At 35.1% G+C, this 23,781-nt stretch overlaps 1 protein-coding gene across 5 annotated transcripts in view; it reads left to right on the plus strand.

Moving 5' to 3' along the window:
• Positions 1-23,781, plus strand: part of fat1a (FAT atypical cadherin 1a) — a 210,782-nt gene that overhangs the window by 150,676 nt on the left and 36,325 nt on the right. For all 5 annotated transcript variants that reach the window (XR_007935176.1, XM_051928502.1, XM_051928504.1 and 2 more), the window contains exons 11-18: positions 2,461-2,657; positions 7,997-8,150; positions 10,290-10,523; positions 14,685-15,074; positions 15,171-15,385; positions 20,068-20,205; positions 21,062-21,205; positions 23,032-23,229. Coding sequence is in view for 4 of the 5 variants with exons in the window: in XM_051928502.1 (XP_051784462.1) it covers positions 2,461-2,657; positions 7,997-8,150; positions 10,290-10,523; positions 14,685-15,074; positions 15,171-15,385; positions 20,068-20,205; positions 21,062-21,205; positions 23,032-23,229 (1,670 nt within the window). In the remaining variant the exon portion in view is untranslated. The remainder of the gene's footprint in view (positions 1-2,460; positions 2,658-7,996; positions 8,151-10,289; positions 10,524-14,684; positions 15,075-15,170; positions 15,386-20,067; positions 20,206-21,061; positions 21,206-23,031; positions 23,230-23,781) is intronic.

The following is a 23,781-nucleotide window of genomic DNA, read 5'->3' on the forward strand; positions in this document are numbered from 1 at the left end:
CTTTAGTTACGATGGGATTTGAGAAACTAGTAAATTAAACGATTTTAAGATGAAGTTTATGGTGTTCTACTTTAATTACAAAATAAACTACGTGATTAAAGTGGAAATTTCGAAATTAAAGTTGACATTTCATGCTTTTTTTCCCACTGTGTGCCTTTTTTTTTCTCTGTCCCCTAATAAGCTTTCATATGACACTCAGACAGTGGGCTACGACTCACCTTTTCACGGCAACTTTGATATGTGACAACCTCTTTTTTATTTCGGCACTGTGCGACTTTGTGAACTTGAGCTTTCGAGTTTCTCCGACACGCTATGTCACTCGATCAACTTCCTTTAGTTGTTTATACCACTGTTTAAACCAACAAATGGTACGTTTTTCCTTGCCTCCACTTGGTATTCTCTGAAATTCTTCTATTTTCCGTCGTGCTTTTGCCATTGTCTTTTCACAGAAGGCTGAGCCTAAGGGCTATTTATATTGATTTGCATATTCAAAGAGGCATAATTCTGGGAGGAGTTGGGGCAGGGCAGCAGGCGTGTGCACATGCGTTACTTTTCACACTAACCGGGATTTATGTAGCGGAAGGACATGGAAGTTGGACAAATTTATGCATCTGGATTTTTTTGTGCGTACAAACATTTCCACTTTTGTGCTTACGCCATGTTATAGTGTGAGTTCTACGCACGGCATTATACATGAGGCTCCAGGGCAGTTGTGTCATTACAGCTGTTTGTGTTAATATTGTTGTAAAAGCAGCTGTTTAACTGACCATTGTGGAAGAGGAATATGAGTAAGAGGAGGAGGTGGTGGTAGCTATATAGGCTGAAGATTACCAAATGCGACATCTTACACAATAGAGTGCCCACCAGGCTGGTGTAAAACCGAGGCAGCTTTTCATCTGAACTGTGTTTGGATGAATGTTTTGATTGGTTTATCTTTGATTTCATAAGAGGTAGATATGCTATTAGCCATATAGTTCATGTGAAAATTAATAAACTAAAGTAGTGAAATGAGTAAAACTTAAAGACAAAAATGTTTTTAAGGATGGTTAAGGAATTTAGTTATTCTTAACATACATACCTCATTCCAATCTGTGTGAAGAATTCTGTAATTTGTTTAAAATTGTATATTGAACCAATCTTTCATCACTAAAATTATCTAAAATCAATCAGTGATTGACTTCTAACTGAGACTGGTGTCTTTATGCAGGTAATATTTTAGGTAATGTTTGCTAAGACCATTTTGAGGGAAATATCTGTTTTTTTATCAGATAGCAATGAAATCACAGTTACTCCTGGTCCTTAAGTAGCACTATTTGGAGTAATGCCAGGATGAATAAGTTTATCCAACAGCAAATCTATTATGACATTATATACTACTCTACTTGCACCTCAAGATATCTTGTTAACCAGAAGAATCACAACCCACCCTTAACAACTCAATAGGAGAAACATTTCTTGTATTATTTAAAACTAGGGAAAAAATTACTCACTAACAACAGCAAAAAACTTACCAAGAATTCATTAGTGCTGCTCTAAAATAGCCAACTAGGCCTCTGCCTCTGTTTTGCTTTCTTTGGATATGTTAAATAAATTAGGGACTATCTTATAATTGTTTTTGGTTTATACAGTTCTCTAAAGTAATACAGGTTTGGGTGCTATGAATTAATTATCATTTAACATATTTTAATTTTCTGGAATGTTGTGTTTTGTACATTTAATCAAACTGTGTGTTACTTGTTAACATATGATTTTAACCCTAATGAAATTTAATTTAAAAAGATAAAAGATAATCATTGGTATTATATTTTTACCTTATTTGTCATGCATTAATACCATGTGGAGGAGAGCAACATATAACAGTCTATTAACCAACATACAACATGCTGTACTTTTAAAAGAAAAATTCCACTAATATGGGCCGAAATTATAACATTTCCATTTGGCATTAACATGATGAATAAACAAAAATCAGTAGTTGTGCTAAGTAACCTGCTTAAAATTTTATTTTTTAAATTCATTTGGATAAACAAAGTGTGTAAGCACCTTGTAATGGGGCAGATGGTAAATTTAATTTAAAAAATATATTAGTTTAGTAATGTAAATTGCAGAGCAATATTTGCTTTCATTAAATGCCTTATTAATTATATGAATAGAGACTGCCTACCTGACAAAATCAAACTTTGCATGGAAAAAGCTTCTAAGAATATCAAGTACTAAAATGTTGCAATAAAACTTAGTGATTATAAAGCTTTTTCTCCTGGTATTTTTATTTAAGCACCTAAAATTTTCACAGCATGTCTACTGTGCATCATTTGTAGGGAGCAGATGCATTTTGAGGCTATTCAGCTATTCTCTGCATGTGAGCCTTTTATTTTGTTACTAGTATCTCTCTTCCTACTTTCTAGCTAAATAGCTGTATTGTTCATTAGCTTGAATGGCACTTTTCCATTGACTTTTCAGGAGGAGACCCTCAGGGACAATTTGCTATTGAACACATTCAGAATGAATGGAAGGTCTATGTCAGAAGGCCTCTTGATAGAGAAGAGAAAGACAATTACCTCCTAAATATCACTGCAACTGATGGGACGTTTGTGGCAAAAGCAGTCGTTGAGGTTAAGGTCCTTGATGCAAATGACAATAGTCCTGTTTGTGAAAAGGTAGGTCTCACAAAAAATGGTTTTTGCTATAACTTTTAAAAAGTAGTGTTTTGTCCACACTGTAACATTAAATAGTGATAATGTTGTAGAAAAAAGATTTCTAATCTTTGCTTTAATTCTTAATGTTTTATTTATAATAACATTCAATGAAAGCTACATTACTTATCAGCATGAAAACTTGAATAATTTAAAGGAAATTTTCATTAAAGCAATTGTAGTAGACAAATCCTGTTTACTTCTTGTTGATTTCCCTAATCTACTTTATGTAGTAACCTCATGGACCTATTGTAAATCCTCTTATACTGGCATGGGCCAACCGGTCCTTAAAAAAATTTGCAACGTCATACAGGTGAACTATATCACACATCAACATAAACAATATGTTGTTTATAAGCTTCACAATCCTAGTAATCAAATTTTTATAATATGTACAGTTTGATTTTAATTTGGTATGAATATTTTGCATAAAGTCATTACTACTCTGTATAGGGGATACTTAAGTGTTATATGTCAATGGAATGGTCTCAACCAGTAAAATGCAAATAATGCAATGAACACTTCCTCTATGAGAGCATACACGAGCAACAGTTCAAAAACCGGAAACACCATTAGAAACACTCTTAGGATTTTAGATTAGATTATACTTTATTTGTCCTTGCAATCTCATATCTTACTTTACAAAACATCAGCAAAAACCTAAAAATGGCACGTTAGTACATAAAAGTAGATTATTCTGTTCTTCTTATTCCAAACACAACATTATACGATGCACTGATCATGAGATATCCTACAAATAATACATAATAACAGGCTACCTTTGTCTAGTATCAGGTTAGCCTTCCAGGTCTGTTACTGTGACTTATAAGGTCATATACTCAAAAACGTTTGACCACTGGACAGCACAGAGTCCAACCATTCCAATGAAATGTGGAATTCTGTATATCGTTATGTGAAGTCTTGCCTGTAGCCCCTACCCATCCCCCCTCCAAAAAAAAAACACTGCAACCCCCAAATAACTTTGATGCATTTCTTCTACTCCATTTCATTTACTTTGGCTGTCAGAGATGGGAATGACGTCACACCGGGATTGACTGCATCCTGTTAAAACATTTGAAAAACCAATATGGATGCTTTCAGGAAAACCTCTGTTGTGTTTACTGCATCATAATAAGTTTAGAACCTGTTTTTCATTCATTCTTTTCCACCTCATCACTATATTTCTCAAGAAATGAATTGCAGTTAATTTAATTTCCACATACTACATCAAACATAAAGCTCAAAGGCCTACACATAAATGAAAAACAGTGGTGATACAGTTTATACATGCATGTTTCTGTGTCCTATTTTTCAATTACAGGACATTTGCAGTAAAAATATGGGCAATTCTGCAAAGACACAAAATCTGGTTGATGGATAGACAGATTTGTGGATGACTATTGAATTATCCTTTATACTGCAGTTTAATATAAAGAGGTGCTGGATAATATCATTAGAATTAAATCTAGTATGAATTGTTGTGTACTTGATTTAATGAAATCTGATACATTCGTATTGTGCCATTCATTAAAGAGCAAGGTTTTTGAATACTGGTTCATCTAATGCTGGTTCCAGCCTTGTGCCAAAATCTGGCTCTCCCAACCTGGTAGTGGATAATTTAGATCTGAACAGATTATTATTTTGATGAGATGTAAATATTTTTCCACCCATCGGTTTGTACTTTGTTAGGGTAGTATACATTTTTCTTCTCTTATGTACTTTTTGGCATCAATTGAAACACGATATTCCGTCCCAGTACCAGGTAAAGGATTCTGTGTAAGTATACTGGCATTTTCTTTACATGTGTGCCTCTACATCTCAGAAACAATTGTGGGTGTGGAACTTAAACAGTGTAGCCAAACAATTAGGCTGTACTAAGTTGTGGAAGAAAACACCAAACACTCAGAGAAATAGGTAAATAATAGTACGTTACATACAGTAATGAAAAAATATAATCTTATATGGAGAGAACATTAGAATGGGTGAATTTTCATTGTAAATAATCAAACAAGAAAAATGAGAAAAATAAAGATATTCACTGTGCACTGCAGGCTGTTTTATGAAATATTGGAAATGCTGGACAGGTTTCATCAGACTGAGTGGATATAGTATGATGAGGACTTGAGATTTTTGTGAATGTGCAGTGATAAAAAAGGGAGCACAGTATAATTAAAACTAAATGTGTGATCCAAACATTGAATTGAGGACTGAATTTGTCCATGTTACTGCCTGGGAAAGTAAGTTTCATTATTCTGGCTGACTTAGGAACATAAATGATTGACACTATACCATCGTCTTTTTGATGAATCATTCTTAATGCTGGTGACTTCAAAGAAGGAATCAGGGCCTGATAGGCCTATTCCTTTCATGTACACTACTCTATTCAAATATGAATGACTTTAAGTATAAACCTGTGGCACAATCCAAGCAGATCTGACCTCATCATATTGCCACCTACAAGACTGCATTGACAGTAGCAGCTGTTATTTCTTTTATTTGGTGCTTCTGTGAAATTTTAATTTCCCCTTGGGAGCAAGTAAATAATAATCTAAATAAACTGATGGTCAAAGAATAGGTTTTGGATTTTAGAAGTTAGTTGTTTTTTAGAATCATAACAGGCTATCATTTGCTTGAGACATTTTCTTTGAAATGAACATATCTAGTAACTTGTAAAGCTTTTTGTTTCACGTTTGGACTAGTGGTTTGTTGGCAGCAATTTTAATCCTCTTAGGGAGAGATTTTTTAATTAAATTATAATATAGCTTCACTTAACACATCAAGTGCTCCGGGCAAATGAAAGCATGTCACATTTGCGAATAAATAACCTTAATTTCCGAATTACTGAGCTTATCCTTTAAGAGATGTCCCTTTTACTTTCAACATGCTACACACAAGTGTTCCAAGCAAGAATGCCTGCCTCACATCTGCCTCCACCCCCTTGAGGCCTGAACTGTCTGCCTTAAATGTGAGCTACCTAGAGGTTGCATAATAACCTGTTTTTCATTTTTTTAAAAACTGTCTTCTAGACAGGAAGCTTAAACAGGAAGAAACACATATTTTTGCCTCCAGCTACATAAATTTCAATATAATGATTACTGCCCTGCATTGTATTTAAAAGTTATGCATAACTCGTTATGAAGCAGTTATGAGCATTGTGATTATTGTGCACAAAACTATCGTTATTGTAAATTACTGGGAGTTTAGAATTAATCATCTACTGAGTATCTTATTATTTTCTACAGTATTAACATTTGCTCATATGCTAGAATTCTGCTCAGTCAGAATGGTAAGATTCTCTCTAGTCAAGTGTTATGCTAGCTTTGAGATAATAATTACCTTAGCACGGCTTTGCAATCTTTTAAGTAAACAAAGGTATTCACTTTATCTAAACAAGATGATAACATCAACATTAATATGCTAAATGAATCACTGTATGACAAAAACCTCACGCTATTTGAAAAAGTACCAGTTATTACCTTTATACGCCCCTAGGTTATACAGCTGACCTCATACATTCAAAAGAATTTCATTGTAGCTATGATGCTGGTTTTTCTATGTAGGGTGAGGCTGCATTTAGATTTTCACTTAACCAGTCCATTGCATATTGAATCATTTTAAGTACAGTTGCAAGCAGAGAAAAGTTTTTCTGTGAGCATGGTTTTACAGAATCCACTTACGCTAAGTTAGTATGATATTCAGAAAACAGTACAACACTGAAATCAGTGGGGAAATGATTTACCTTTTTGCCTTTGTAATAAGATACATATGGCAGTTAGCTTCCTTTCATTTTTAGTAATATCATTCAGTGCATAATAGATTATTTAATCACCTGAATGTAGTTCAGCTCTTCAAAGGGAAAGTGAACTGTAACAAGACCAGTGTAGTGATGTCACTTCTTCATAGAAAAGAAGAGCAGTGGTAGTTTCCAGGGCTACAAAGACATTCATAACTTGTGCAGACACAGTTTTCCTTTCCATAAATAAGCTGGTTGATGTTAAGTTTGTAGCTTTGGGTTCCAGAAGTGGAAATCCTGTAGCAAGACCAATGTGAATGTGTTAAAACTTTAGCTCTACTAGGAGTGCTTAGCCAATGATTTGATTTTCTTCTTTAAAAGTGCCATTTGAAAATTATATTAAAAATAATGTACATGTACACTAATCTACTTAATCCATTTCAGGATCATTGTGGCCATAACCTATCCTGGCAACAGCTCAATTACATACACATACTAACTCTTACATGGGGTCATTTTGTAATTTCTGATCAACTTAAACTGCAGAAGACTGTGTGTGCTTCTGAAGTAAAAAAAAAAAAGATAAAAAAAAATTATATAGAGTGAAGCAACATTAATTTATCAAGCTTAAATAGAGAGTGTGTCATGCCTTAGTAGTCTGAGAAAAAAAATCTTGTGTGCTGCAGTATTTATTTTAACTCTTTGCTTGACAGAGGGAACACATTTGGGGAGCTTGCTTGCTGGACACAGTTCTGCAGTTCTAAAAACAAAACAAATATACAAATTCACCAACCATCTTTTATTGAGGAGTATCACAAGAAAGCTCAGATTGCTTCAACTGCAAGAGCCTTAGTTGCTATTCTATCACTGATGGCCACATACCTAGGCCAATGGATTTAAGTAGAGGACCAGGTCTCATAAATTCTACTGTACAAGTTCTCCTTAGTGGTGGTTAAACAATTTAAAAAAAAAAAAAACTTTGTTTCCTTCCAGATAACTTTTATAATCTAACTTTTGCCAACACTATATGTAAAGTTCTTAAACTTATATTTTTCAGCAATGCATCAAATAATTTTCTCCAAGGAGAAAATACAGTTAGAGTAAGTTATATATGAAATTCATTCTTCTTTAAAAATGTTTATAATGCTATAGGCATAAAAGCCAAATGAAAGCAAAAACAAGAAAAGGGGTTTGAAGAGTGGATTAAAAGGCTCCCTTGCGAGCAAAAAGCAATCAGTCCATAAGAGAATCTGGACAGCAATGAGTGTGATGTGTGTGGTAGCACATTTGTGTGAAGTCATTGTGCATGACTTTCAAATTTCTCATGTGCATGAGATTCAAATTAAATTTTTCTTTGCTTGTGAAACTTTTGTGGAAATCTACAGAGTCTGTGACAAATTCATCCTAGGCTTAGGTTATGATAAATAGCAGAATGTTTTTCTGTAATGTGAAATGTTTGTTCTCCGTGTGGGATACAGTAATTATTTGATTATATTTCATGTAATCATGATTTTTGTTACATTTATGCTTATTTTTACTGGTTTTCCTATTTCAAAACATCTATTTTCAGATAGTCTATACTGAATCTATTCTGGAAGATGCTTTCTCAGGCAAGCTGATTTTACAAGTTTCTGCAGCTGATGCAGATATCCGATCAAATGCTGAGATCTCGTACAAACTATTTGGAGTGGGAGCTGAAAAATTCATCTTAGACGCTGATACAGGTAAGAGTATGTTTTTCACTTTTGGAAGGTTCACATTCTCCATGTTTACATACTCACACACTGGACTCCACATATATAGACCCCCACCCCAGATGTACTTTCTTCATTGTTCCATGCACACACATTTAAGGATTCTATAGAGTTTATTAGTCCTGCTCACCCATGATTGGTAGACATATAACTTTACACCACATAGTGTTTTGTGGAAATAATTATTTGTCTTTTAGGTTCTGGGGTTGCTGTTGAATGCCAATCAGTGTCATTATTTTTGGAGCTAGAGATCCATGCATATATTTACTGTGGCTCTTCGCCATCTGGGAGTCTGTCAGAATTTCCTAGGCCTCTGTGGCTGGAAAAGGCAGCTTGATCTGTACTGGCCCACTTGTTATCTTATGTACGTTTCCAGAGAAAACGGTGGGTGAGATATGTCAGCATGACAAACTCTCATAGGCACAAAGTAAACTCATCTTGAGAATACTGTTGAATGTGAATACACTAAAATATCTAATGTTTGCCTTAATAAATAAGATATGAAATACATGAAATAATTAGATAACATTTAATGATAATGTTTAAAATTTTGTAATTATTTAATACTTTTTAAGTTAAATTATATTTTCCTGTGTTTTCATTATGTTTTTAAAGGAATTAGTACTGTATTGTCTAAATAATTTTAATTTTATAAATAATAAAGGGATCACCAAAAGAAATGCCCCCATTTATTTAAAAAATGTTTTTATTAGGCTGATTCAGAATCCCAGGAACACATACCAGTCTTGTAATTGGTTTGCATGTTATTCTGCTTGAGTTTTTTTGAGTTCTGGTTCCCCCTTCCCACACCCCTTATTTTAATGATGCAAAGATTAGGTTGATGAGTGACTTGGAATCGCCATACTGTAAATAAGTGCACCCTGCAAATGACTACTTTCTTCTCCAAGGTTATTTCCTTCCATATGCCTTTTGTTCCTTTAAAAGCCTCTGGTTTCCTTTGATCCATATTTGAATAAGCAGGTTCAGAAAATGGAGTTTTAGTTGAACCCTATAGACAGTATATTGCTTTATTCAACTGGGTAATGTGCGTAAATTGTACAACATTAGGGAGTTCAGTGTTTATTTAGCATCATTGTTACACCAAGAGTTCTTTAAAAGAGTTCAAGCCAGTTTGGAGGGGTGGCCATTGTTTTTTGCAGCCTGTTGTACAATGATTTCTAATTTTAAAATTGTTAGCATTGTAGTGGTCAGGGGCCGCTAAGATTCACACCGTCAAAAATGGCGGTGATTTATTTATTTTAATAGAGGACACCCCAGGAATGTCCCCAGCCTTGGATCGACCCACACACACTCACAACAGAGACCAAATGAAGCGCACTGGGAACATTAAACAATTAAGAATATAATGAAATTAAATGAACTAAATGAAAACAATAATACCACCCCTGACCCCTTCGGCGATATTACATTTAACAAATAAACACAAACACCACACAGCAAAGTCCATGTAAACCAAACCGAATGAAATGAGAGGATATTGAAGTTGAGTCCTTTGATTTGTATGTTGAAAGGGTGAAAGAAAACACAGTCCTACCGGTAGTTACGGAAAGGATGAAGTCGGATGGATGGTTCAGGAGCGCTCCACTCTTCCGGAAAACCAATGAATCCCAACATAGTCCTCAGTGCACAGGTAGACAGACGATCCAGACCCCAACAAACGAATACAGTCCAGGACACAATGATTAATTAAGGTTCAAATAACAGCAGGCAGCACGACAGATAAACGCAACACACAACGCACCAAAACAAAACAAACTTTTTTTTCCTTTTTAGCCCACTGCCCTCCTTTTAACCTTCTTTGACCACCTTTGACCCCAGCAGCCCCTGCAAGGACTGCTGGGAGATGCAGTTCTTACGTAGGCTTGAGATTAGAGATGTTTACAGTGTCTATTTTCTTAGTCCCTGGCAATCCCCACTCCACTTTGTAGGTCACTGGTCCCTTCTGCTGGGGTATGCAGTTCTTACGTAGTAGCACTGCTACAGCATGTCTTCAGTAATAAAACATTTATAATTTAAAATGAACTCAACCATTTTATATATGTAACAAATTTTGAGGGACTAAGAAAAAAATATGATTTTTTTTTTCAGGTGAACTCAAAACATTTGCACCCCTTGACAGAGAAAAGGATGCTGTATATAATCTAATTGTTAAAGCAATAGATGGGGGAGGTCATTTTTGCAAGGCTGATATTACTTTATATTTGGAAGATGTGAATGACAATGCCCCAGAATTTTCTTCAGATCCATTTTCGGTAACAGTATTTGAGAATACAGAACTTCAGACCCCATTGGCAAGAATACAAGCAACAGATCCTGATTCAGGTAAGTGATCAGAGAATCAGCTTTCAGTTTAGTGACAAGTGATTAATTGCATTGTTTTTTTCCTTCCTTGTTTTGCTTGAAAGAGGCTAAATAGCACTAATAAATCATGCAGATAATGTTTTTGAAAACTCTTAAACAATTAAACAACACTCTACTATACAACAGAATTCACGGTCCTTAGGTTTTTTAAGATTGTTGATCATATACACTTGAATGGAAATGTGGTGTCTGCAGGCACAAACTGTGTTTGGTCACTTATGCATTAACCCAGAAAACATGTTTTGTTAGGTATACATTTTACAATAGTCCTAATTTGTCTATTTTTAATGTTTACAATTGTTTACTGTATATTTGATTTTGGAGAGTTTTTTAGCTCAGAAGCAAGAAAATACATGAGAATTTTTTTTAAGATTGAAAGGATTCTATCAGTTTAGTGTTATATAAAGTGCATTCACCCAACTTTTTTTTTTTTTTTAATTAAGTAAATCAATCAGTACAGTTTGAGCTACTATTCTGTTTGATACTATGCAGTCAAAATTGTTCCATCCATTTTAATATCTAATTGATCGAATTTGTGGTTTGTTCATGATAATTTAATTTATTAATTGTTTAAAATGCAACAAAACCTTCAAACGGTAATCATAGGATAGAAAACATACCCCAAAACAAAGTTGGTTTTGGAGGGCCAAAGTCACTTCACGTTTTTGTACCAAACCCAATTGCTTATTTAGAAACAAACCCTTGTCATGACAGAGCTTAATTAATCTTATGGCTTGCTAGCGTTTTCATCCAGATATGTCAGGACATTCTTGTAGAGTAGATTTGCTCTGTTCCAGGGATATCATCCAAATGATTTGTAGCCTGAAGCAGATGAATAATTCCCAGTCCTTCTCTTTTTTGTCTTCAGTTTCCTTCCAAACATAGTTCATGATGAATACACACAGGTGTAAATAGAAACAAGTTATAAGGAGAAATTGCTGGTCCATTTGTCATTTGCATATTAGTGCTAATAAGGATCAATTAAAAACAGTGAATCTAGCTGTTTAAGACTCAAATAAGCAAATAAGAGTGGGAAATCCTAAGTAATTTTGCAAAACCTACAAAGTTGAAGTTGCTTCATCATGTGGAAACATAACTAATGTATATCTACATCACAAACAACATGTAGAACTCTACATTGAATAAATTGCAAAAAAAGTAAATACAGTAATCCCTCCTCCATCGCGGGGGTTGCGTTCCAGAGCCACCCGCGAAATAAGAAAATCCGCGAAGTAGAAACCATATGTTTATATGGTTATTTTTATATTGTCATGCTTGGGTCACAGATTTGCGCAGAAACACAGGAAGTTGTAGAGAGACAGGAACGTTATTCAAACACTGCAAACAAACATTTGTCTCTTTTTCAAAAGTTTAAACTGTGCTCCATGACAAGACAGAGATGACAGTTCAGTCTCACAATTAAAAGAATGCAAACATATCTTCCTCTTCAAAGGAGCAAAAAAATCAATAGTGCTGTTTGGCTTGTAAGTATGCGAAGCACCGCGGCACAAAGCTGTTGAAGGCGGCAGCTCACACCCCCTCCGTCAGGAGCAGAGAGAGAGAAATACGTGCCCTTTGAGCTTTTAAGTATGCGAAGCACCATACAGCATACTTAAAAGCTGCACACAGAAGGTAGCAACGTCAAGATAATCTTTCAGCATTTTTAGACGAGCGTCCGTATCGTCTAGGTGTGCGAACAGCCCCCCTGCTCACACCCCCTACGTCAGGATCACAGATAGTCAGCGCAAGAGAGAGAGAAAGAAAAGTAAGTTGGGTAGCTTCTCAGCCATCTGCCAATAGCGTCCCTTGTATGAAATCAACTGGGCAAACCAACTGAGGAAGCATGTACCAGAAATTAAAAGACCCATTGTCCGCAGAAACCCGCGAAGCAGCGAAAAATCCGCGATATATATTTAAATATGCTTACATATAAAATCCGCGATGGAGTGAAGCCGCGAAAGGTGAAGCGCGATATAGCGAGGGATTACTGTATCTTACATAATAAATTTTACGTTATATCTTACGTAACTGCTTGAAGCATGCCAGTTTTGTTTATAGGATTGGTTACAATTTGACATATTAATTTGGAATTATATATGTTCTACCACATTTCTTATAATAATAAGAGTATTTACACAAAAAATGCACCAAATAATTTAACCAATAAGTGGAACTTGTGTTTGTGTCAGTTTTGAGTGAGACTATGCATGTCTTCCATATTTTCAGGTTAGCTCATTAAAATGTAACAGCTTTTTTTTATCATTCCATGGAAACTGCTCTAGTAAAACACAGTTTTTTTTTTTGGATAGAAAAAAAATGAAATTAAAGAATGCTGTGTGTCTGAATATTTTAGAGTATATCATTGGAGCCCACAGAATGCATTCTTATTCCTAATCATTGGCATTATCTGAGCAATTTCCTCTGCAAATGAATATCCTCCCTAACATAAATGCACTTTTACAACCAAATGATAGTAATAAATGGGTGTTGTGTAATCTAGGCCAGTATTACTCAACTAGAGCATGAATATCAGTTTGAGAGGCGAGGGGAATGTATTTGAAGTTTGCAGGAGAACTTTCTAAACTGCAGAATGATATTGATGTCTTACTCTGTTGAACTTTGGTCAGTTTCAGTTGGCTCATTTGGTACGCTATCTATAATGATTTTTCAGTTTCTGCTTATTTTGCAAAAATGACTACATTTTATTTCATGTGGCTTATTACACTCATTTCATGTAGTTATGTTCTCTAGTGCTAAAGTGGTTATTTGATCAGAAGCAGTGATATAACTAAATAATATAAACGTATTAAGTGGAAATTGAATTGCATTTAGTTTTTACAGTTTTAAGTATTTGCCTTGGAGCACTGAAATGTAGTCTTTCATGACACTCTATGTTCAGGATGTTAATCTTTACACTGAACGATGTCTTGGGATATTTACAAAATAAATCTCATATCTGGAAGTTGCTGATCACATACAAAATTGGTGATCACAATTCAGCCATTAAAGCCAAATGCTACTGAAGCAATCTGACAGGGCAGAGTTCTCGCTTTGGACTAATTTCCATTTTTTCCTACCTCAGATACCATTGTGTCAGGAATTACAACAACTTCTCTAAATTTGTTTTATTCAGCAATTGTCAATCCTCAAATTGTACTTTTCTCAAAGATTAAAAGTAAATAGATTGTTTACGTATTGTGGAAGAATATTTTGACAGGATGTATTGTAGGTAATAGGACTTTTTATTTATTATAAAACCTATCCAATTAAATCCAAATTTAATATTCCAAAACCGTTGGAGCCTGTTCAGAAAGGACTGGGCATAAGGCAGGAAAGATCTCTAGATGGGGGCAGCAGTCCATTGCCATATTTTACTAACTAAGTATTATGGGTCTGTATCGAAGGAGTGACATAACAAAGGAGTGACATAAATGCTGTATTAAAGGAGTGACATTTTATTGGAGTGGCATAACGATGTCATGATAAATAATTTGTTATCTTGCTTCAACAGAGAGTAGGAACACAACTGAAAGTTCGCTCACCAAATAATTGTTGCCACCTCACCTACCACTTGGATGGTTGGTTGGTTGGATGGTTGTCACTCCTTTCAAATTTATATCTGAGGTTTCACTCCTTTGTTATGTCACTCCTATGAAATGTCACTCCTTTGAATTGTTCCCAAGCATTATTGTTAAATGTTTTTTACTGTCCCAGAAGTGTTCTCAGCTATCTGCTATTTTATCCGATCCCCCTGCTTTAATTTGGATGTGGCACTTCTTATTTTTCTTTATTTGAAAACAAAACATTAAATCAGAATACAATTCAGTCAAGCAAATATGATTAACATAATAAACAACAAGAGTATGCTTCAAAATCAATCCAAAATAGAGGTGTTCAGCATTCAAATATTGACCAAAATGAAAAAAAGAACAGTATGAATTGAGAGCAATATCTCTAGCTGGAACTGAGAACTTATTAGCTACATTTGCATAAATGAATAAATGTATTTTATGTTTTTAAAGCAGTACCACAGGAAGGAATTAATATTTATTAATATACATTATGGTGTCAAATAAATATGTTAATAATGTTAATTATATATTTACATTTTCTGTTTTTTAGGGGCCAATAGCAAGATTCTTTATTCTTTTGTGGATTCTGCAGATGGTCATTTCTCCATTGACGAATTGTCTGGCATTATTAGTCTTGAGAAGCCACTTGATAGGGAAATACAAGCCATTTATACTCTAACTGTGAAAGCCACAGACCAAGGATCCCCTCGAAGGCTTTCCACTGTGTGTTCTGTTACAGTATCTGTGCTGGATATTAATGACAATCCACCTGTGTTTGAACACAGGGAATATGTTGCAAATGTGTCAGAGGATGTAACTGTTGGAACACAGATTATGCAGGTTTTTGCAACTAGCAGGGACATTGAAGCAAATGCAGAAATTGTGTATTCCATAATAAGTGGAAACGAACATGGCAAATTTAGTATTGATTCTAACACAGGTATGAGAATTAATTTGTTTAGATTTTTTGCAACTTTTGTGTTCATTGTTCTTATTTTTGTTGATTAAACCTAACACAATTTTTTAATCCTGGTAGGTGCCATTTTTGTGATTGAAGATCTGGATTATGAAAAATCTCATGAATATTATTTATCAGTAGAAGCTACTGATGGAGGATCACCCCCTCTTAGTGATGTAGCAACTGTTAACATCAATCTGACTGATGTTAACGACAATGCACCAAAATTTAGCCGAGACATCTATGCAGCAGTGATAAATGAAGATGCTGTCCCGGGTCAACTGGTTATTACGGTATGCTTAATTTATCTGCTGTTTCATGTGTAAAGTTAATTGCATTCAATTATAACTATGGGGACATGAGAACTTTGTCATAGAAAATTAACACAAAAATAAATAGTGCATTGTAGTATTGGCTACAGAAGAAATAAAAATGTTTGCTTTAAGTGTTCACTTCTTTTCTCAGGTCATACACCTTTAATCAGTTTTACCTTTTAACAAAAAACATTTTTTATTGTTAATATTTGTCCACATTGTTTTTCCATCATAAAAGACATAGTTTGTAATATTACTAATTAACTTTTCATGTTCACTTTTCACTGAAGGTACCACTAAAGGTGAGTGGGAACATTTGGAATGCTATAGTTCTTTTTTGTTTTTTGCACAAAAACTCACTTCATAATCACAAAGATAAAATAAAAAATGACTTCTAATGATAATTTGATTGGATGCCAGATTCCATTAAAACACCATTAAGGTCATTTTATTTTTTTATTAACAGTCATGTAACCATGTCCATATTTTTTACACATATTTAAATATAATCAGTGTTGCTAAAATTATTATCATGACACTACTACTTAACAGACTGTAAGTAGTATGAAGATTGAATGAAGATTCTAAAAAAAAAAAATCATTTTAAACAACAAGCAACAACTGAATGATGTCTCCACTTATTTGGATAAGTGTGGTAATTTGTGGTTATTTAATGACAACACAAAACAAATATAAAGTTACATTACCACTCTTGCAACTGCCACATATAGTCAGACATGAGTAAGGACTAATATTCTGTTTTCTGTTCTGCTCATTATTTATGGTATTTAACTTTGTCTACATTTCCCACATATGCAATGTGTTTGTAATTTTGTCGTGTTGCTAATTATGTATATACAGTCATATGAAAAAGTTTGGGAACCCCTCTCAGCCTGCATAATAATTTACTCTACTTTCAACAAAAAAGATAACAGTGGTATGTCTTTCATTTCCTAGGAACATCTGAGTACTGGGGTGTTTTCCGAACAAAGATCTTTAGTGAAGCAGTATTTAGTTGTATGAAATTAAATCAAATGTGAAAAATTGGCTATGCAAAAATGTGGGTACCCTTGTAATTTTGCCGATTTGAATGCATGTAACTGCTCAGTACTGATTACTTGCAACACCAAATTGGTTGGATTAGCTCATTAAGCCTTGAACTTCATAGACTGGTGTGTCCAATCATGAGAAAAGGTATTTAAGGTGGTCAATTGCAAGTTGTGCTTCCCTTTGACTCTTCTCTGAAGAGTGACAGCATGGGATCCTCAAAGCATCTCTCAAAAGATCTGAAAACAAAGATTGTTCAGTATCATGGTTTAGGGGAAGGCTACAAAAAGCTATCTCAGAGGTTTAAACTGTCAGTTTCAACTGTAAGGAATGTAATCAGGAAATGGAAGGCCACATGCACAGTTGCTGTTAAACCCAGGTCTGGCAGGCCAAGAAAAATACAGGAGCGGCATATGCGCAGTATTGTGAGAATGGTTTCAGACAACTCACAGATCACCTCCATAGACCTGCAAGAAGATCTTGCTGCAGATGGTGTATCTGTACATCGTTCTACAATTCACCACAATTTGCACAAAGAACATCTGTATGGCAGGGTGATGAGAAAGAAGCCCTTTCTGCACTCATGCTACAAACAGAGTCACTTGTTGTATGCAAATGCTCTTTTAGACAAGCCATATTCATTTTGGAAAAAAGTGCTTTGGACTGATGAGACAAAAATTTAGTTATTTGGTCATAACAAAAAGCGCTTTGCATGGCGGAAGAAGAACACCACATTCCAAGAAAAACACCTGCTACCTACTGTCAAATTTGGTGGAGGTTCCATCATGCTGTGGGGCTGTGTGGCTAGTCCAGGGACTGGGGCCCTTGTTAAAGTCGAGGGTCGAATGAATTCAACCCAGTATCAACAAATTCTTCAGGATAAAGTTCAAGCATCAGTCACATCAGTCACAAAGTTGAAGTTACACAGGGGTTGGATATTCCAACAAGACAATGATCCAAAACACAGTTTGAAATCTAAAAAAGGCATTCATGCAGAGGGAGAAGTACAATGTTCTGGAATGGCCGTCACAGTCCCCTGACTTGAATATCATTGAAAATCTATGGGATGATTTGAAGCAGGCTGTCCATGCTCGGCGGCCATCAAATTTAAATGAACTAGAGAGATTTTGTATGGAAGAATGGTCAAAAATACCTCCATCCAGAATCCAGACACTCATCAAAGGCTGTAGGAGGCGTATAGAGGCTGTTATATTTGCAAAAGGAGGCTCAACTAAGTATTAATTTAATATCTGTGTTGGGGTGCCCAAATTTATGCACCTGTCTAATTTTGTAATGATGCATATTTTCTGTTAATCCAATACACTTAATGTCACTGTTGAACTACTACTGTTTCCAAAAGGCATGTCATATATTACTGCGGTGGGTTGGCACCCTGCCCGGGATTGGTTCCTGCCTTGTGCCCTGTGTTGGCTGGGATTGGCTCCAGCAGACCCCCGTGACCCTGTGTTCGGATTCAGCGGGTTGGAAAATGGATGGATGGATGGATGTCATATATTACTGCGGTGGGTTGGCACCCTGCCCGGGATTGGTTCCTGCCTTGTGCCCTGTGTTGGCTGGGATTGGCTCCAGCAGACCCCCGTGACCCTGTGTTCGGATTCAGCGGGTTGGAAAATGGATGGATGGATGGATGGATGTCATATATTAAAAGGAAGTTGCTACTTTTAAAGCTCAGCCTATAATAAACAAAAATCCAAAGAATTAAGAGGGGTTCCCAAACTTTTTCATATGACTGTAACTTCATTAAAATATAAATCAGTAAACTTGCACAGGTTTGTTGCTAATGTCCATGGATGTACCTTTCTGCTGAAAGTTAATTATTTAGACCTTAACTGAATAATAAATACTGCAAGTGGTATGTTGTTTTAACTGCTATTCATGCAAGTGTAGATGCTGATAATTATGTGCCTCAGTATGTTGTTTCAGGTGACAGAGACCTATTGTAAACACACTTCTAATATTTCTGTGGTGTAGTGTACAGTTTGTTTTCTCATTTTACCAAAAAGGCTATTTTAATCCATGGAAAACTCTCTTTTTATTTTTACTGCTGGCAGTGAAATTGTTTGTCTGCTTCCTGTCTTCCTTCATCGTGCCTTTGTCAAAATCTTGACTTTGGTAGAAGCATAGATGTTTAGACAGGAGGAAGCCACCCGATTGTAGCATAATCAAGATCAATCTTTGTGTGTTGGTTAGAAATTATATTGACCCTTCAGTAAGCACTTAGGAACACAAAGAAGATGGCACTGGACTGATAATGATATAAATTTTTGAACATATGTTTATAATCTATGTTTCAATGTATTTTTTCAGACCTTGCAATGAGCAGTTACATACAGCAGATGGCATTTAGTCATAATGATATCCTCACTGGTCAAGTTCAAATTCACACAAAGATGTACAGTGGTGTATTGAACTTTGTGATATAGACATAGCTAGAATTTCAAAAATAGATATGCCAGAAATGAATGTAGCAATAGCTACAACAAAGTGGATATGGCAGAATTAATCTCTCTCTGTATATATATATATATATATATATATATATATAACTATATATACTGTATATAAAATCCAACTGGCTGTATGTCTGTCTGCTTTTCACAAGAGAACTACTTAACAGATTTAGATTGGGTTTTTTGCTATAATTTGCTTGAACATTCCGGTTGATTTTGTGACTTCTCTCATTACGCTATGGTTCATAGTTCGCTTGCGGTACTGATTTATTTCCATGAATCAAAGAGACACAGAGCGGGTCGAGGGGAGGAGGGCGGATCCCTCCTCACTCACGCGCCAGCATCGGGTGCGTGTACGTTACCTCCACTTAGCTAGTGAATGAGAGAACTACTTAACGGATTTTTTTCTATAATTTGCTTGAACATTCCGGTTGATATTGCGACTCCTCTCATCATGCTAAGAATCGTAGTTTGCTTGCAGGAGTGATATATTCACACTAATCCGAGACAGAGGCTGTGAGCTGAGATGAGGGGGAAGCGTGACGTCAGGAGTAGGGAGCCGGGCAGGGCCCTCCTCACCGTCCTGTTTCACTACTACGCAGGTGGAGCCGTGGGGGACGGCTAGTAGTTAATAATTTTATCACTCTATAGGTCTGGACATCATGTGGTTAGTGTTTTAAGTGTCTATTGTACAATGTCTATTGTTCCAGTATAACCTGTTCAGTTTCATTACAAAAACTGTTCAGGAAAGAAGCATAATACCCATAAATATGTCTTTGAGGTATAATTTGGATCTTTACAAAAGTCCCATGGTAAATTAAGACTGATAAGAATGTTTTTCTTTGAACAAAGACCTCATGAAACCAAGAACATTGTAGTTATTTTTGTGTTACACTATAATTTAGTGTTAGTAGGGGATCTTAATGGGAATTATATGTCTATAATTTTTATAAATACATCTTTATTTGTATTTAGGGCAAATTGGTTTACATTAACTAGTCATTTTCCTTGTCTGTGTAGTCGTTACTTCATTTGGAAAATGAGTGTTTGCTATTAGTAATTGTGTCTTGCCTCATTCCTAAAGCCTATTACCAGGAAAAAACAATTATTAATCAAATGCATTTCTTTATTTTTCAATTTCAGGCCATTGCTGATGATATTGATGGACCCTCTAATAATCGCATTCACTACTCAATTGTAAATGGAAATCAAGGCAGTCCATTCTCTATTGATTCTAATAAAGGAGAGGTGAAGGTAGCCAGGCAGTTAGACAGAGAGAAGGTAAGGAATAATTGCTTAAGGATGTTACTGTTCAAACCTAGCTTTTTTCCACCTGATAAAAGATTTACTGTCATGTAAAGGATTCATTTCAGATGAAAAAAATTGAAGGTAGAAATGAGAAATGTATTTTTTCAGGGTACCTGTAGGATGAGATTTGAGGGAAGCATTATAACTCAATGAATGAACTGAATATTTACTAACTAAATTCTAAGGGAGATTAACTGATAAATGTACCTGGACATTATTATGAAACATTAATTAGAAAGATGCTATATTTTTTTACTGCTGATTTGAGTATAGAGCCTTGAAGGTGTTGTAGATGCCATCATTCAGTAACATTATGGTTACCTTTAATATTTTGTGCTTAAAATATATAATTACTATTTATTCACATTTTAAAAGCATGGCAGTAGGAAGAAAAGGACAAAATCTTTTTTGTCTGTAATGAGTGAAAAACATTAATGTTTAAATGACCATATTCTTCAAGAACAACATACTGTAGCTATAGGAGGGCTTGGGGGCCATTGCTGTGAAACAAAATCAAGCTTTCGTTTTAAACACTGAAACATTAAGTATGCGATTCTTCACTAAGGGTTACCATAAAAAAGGTCTGAAATAAAAAAAAATGTTCACAGCAAAGTTGTTACTTATTGTAGAAATTACAAATTAGTATAATTTTATCATTCAAATTTAATGAGTTGGACTTAGTGAATATTACTTAAGGCTGTAAAATGCATCTGTCAACTTTAAATAAGCTAGTTTTATGATACAACTTGATATTTTTTAATGCAATTATTTAAATAATAATGTAGTAATTATAATAATAATAACTAATTTCATCTTGCTCTCCTTTTAGATCTCTGGATATACACTAATGGTACAAGCAACAGACAATGGAAACCCCCCAATGTTTAACACTACAACAATAAATATAGATGTTTCTGATGTGAATGACAACCCTCCTGTGTTTTCACAAGCAAATTACAGCATCATCATTCAGGTAGCGCAGCTGTCCAAGGGTGTCAGTTTAATTTGAGGGAAAAAAAAATATCATTTATAAATATTTGCTGTTAATGTACAGCAATTTTTTTTGTTGGACGCAAACAAATGAACCTTTAACATTTAAACGAAAGTAATCAATATTTTTCTATCATACAGCAAAGAATGTTTTATTATTGAATACCGTGGTTACCTTGTTTGAAACTGGCACAGTATTTGGGAACTATTTAAAACACTGCAAAGAAAAAATGTGACAACATATAAACATCTATTTGTCAGCTACAAAGACCACTTGTCTAATAAGATACTATGTTTTCCTAATATTGAATTAGACCTAATTGCTCTTTAACTCAAATGGAGCAGCTTTAAGTACCTGGAGGGAATGCTGATCCCACTTGCCCAACATAATACCACAGCAAATCACTTACCTTCATGCTTTCTTTCGCTCTGTCTTACTCTCTGCAGACCCTGGCATGTATAGCCACTTCCAATGTGTCCCATACTCCTCCACACTCAGCTCTTCTTAGTGTGATGCAGTCTTAAAGCACAATCCCTTACCTAGCCATGCACAGTCATCTTTTTTTGGGTGCAGGAATGACTTTTTAGTTGGCTCTTGGGACACTATGCTAGAACCCCCTCTAGTGGCTGTTATTATCCATGCATCCATTTGCCTTCTGTTGATCTTAAAGGGCCACATTTTCAAAGCAGCTAATCAACGGCCTGCACCATCTGGAGGACAGCAGGGTCCCATGCATTCTCTTCCGGGAATATCTGGAATATTGCCTGACTTCTTTGGGCACTGTACCACCATTCTGGTTCCCAGCTGGCCTTTCTTGGCATTTTTTCAGTGAGCAGGTCCTAGAATTCTTTCTGGGAGGAGGGAGAATAGGATTTGGAGTTTTAAGTGCTTCTTCATGACAATCCCTTTGCTAATAATCGCCAGTTAAAGAGCATTAGCTTATTATTCCAATCCATCATTGAAACATGGTAATGGCAGAGGATTTGATCAGTGAATTAAAAAAGACACCTAATGATTTTACTTATTTTTAATCATGCTGGATTAGAGTTCATACATTAAGGATCAGGTTTATATTTATGCTGTATATTAGTTCATTGACTTTTGGTGTTTTAATTATTTGTATATTTAGTTACATATTTAATCCATCTTTCCACACATATTTTGTTTTCCTAATGTTCAGTGTGCAACACAGACTATTGTTTGTTGAGGATTATTTTAATAAACATCCCAAATATGCTTTCATGAGGAGGCCATTTATAAGATTTTGACTTATATGTTTTAAATACGTTTATCTGACTCATAGTCTGTATTTTTAATTCTAGTGTTTATGTCATTTTTTCAACTATTTCTAAAAATTTTCTCTGCAGTGTCAACAGTTACATACTCTCTCAGTGCGCTAGCATTTTTATCTCAAAGTAAATAAACAAGCTTTGTGTGTTTTTGTCACTTGGTCTGGAAAGTTTTGTGCAGCCATCAGCTGAAACATTGGTCTACCACTATGTTGCACCTTATTTCCCATTAGAACTTGTGTGTGGCTTGGGATCTAATTCTATCCCTCATAGTCATTACCCAACCATAAACTGGATATTCAAGAAAAGAACATCTGTAGCCTGCACGACTAGCTCCTTTGTTAGAGTTGTCACTTAACAATAAGGCTTGAACTCTCACAGTATATATAAACACAAACAGTACTTATTATTATTATTTTTTTAATTTTACATCTGCATTTAAGTAGTACTTGTAATAGTTACAGTATATTGTGTACAGTATATCCTGTGCTATCTGTTGAAACTTTCTTTCTGTTTCAGGAGAACAGACCTGTTGGTACCAGTGTGCTCCAGCTGTTGGTGACAGATAAAGATGCTTCTCACAATGGCCCTCCATTCTCATACACAATTATAAGTGGAAATGAAGAAAATGTGTTTGAAATTAACCAGCTGGGAGTACTGGCTGTCTCAGCTTCACTTGCTCATGATAAAAATGATCACTATTTACTACATGTTCAGGTGCCTTTTATTTTTTAAAAATTTGTTTATTATACTTTTTGTTTTATCCCTTGTACTTAAGACATGTTTATTTATATTTGCGGCATGTTCTTCTATATACCCTAATTGTGTTATCATATTTTAAAAATATAACACTGCTTTGTTGGAAGGATAATTTACTTGAGGTATTATTTGGAACCTTTTTAAATCTATCACAAACAGAAAATGTTATTGTGTATCGACTTGGAAAATGAGAAGTGTATATCCAATTTGCTTTTGCCAACACACATATTTGCAAGCTGAATTTCTTTGAAATTTTTTGGCTTTAGGCATCTTAATGCTGTCCAAGACAATTAATCTAAATGCTGGATGCAAGCTGCTTTGCCGAGCAGTCAGCATTAATGATGCTAAACCTCAAGGTGAAAGAACGAATCGGCTGTATTTTAGTGCGTCTCCAGGAACCTTGAACAGCGCAAGTGTCTGCATTCATAATATTGAGTAGGCTTTAATGTTTACAGAACCAACGTGAAACAATTGCTAGTGTGAGTACTTGGGGCGTTTTAAGTATGAAGC

Source organism: Erpetoichthys calabaricus, chromosome 5, assembly GCF_900747795.2.
Source record: "Erpetoichthys calabaricus chromosome 5, fErpCal1.3, whole genome shotgun sequence".
NCBI lineage: Eukaryota > Metazoa > Chordata > Cladistia > Polypteriformes > Polypteridae > Erpetoichthys > Erpetoichthys calabaricus.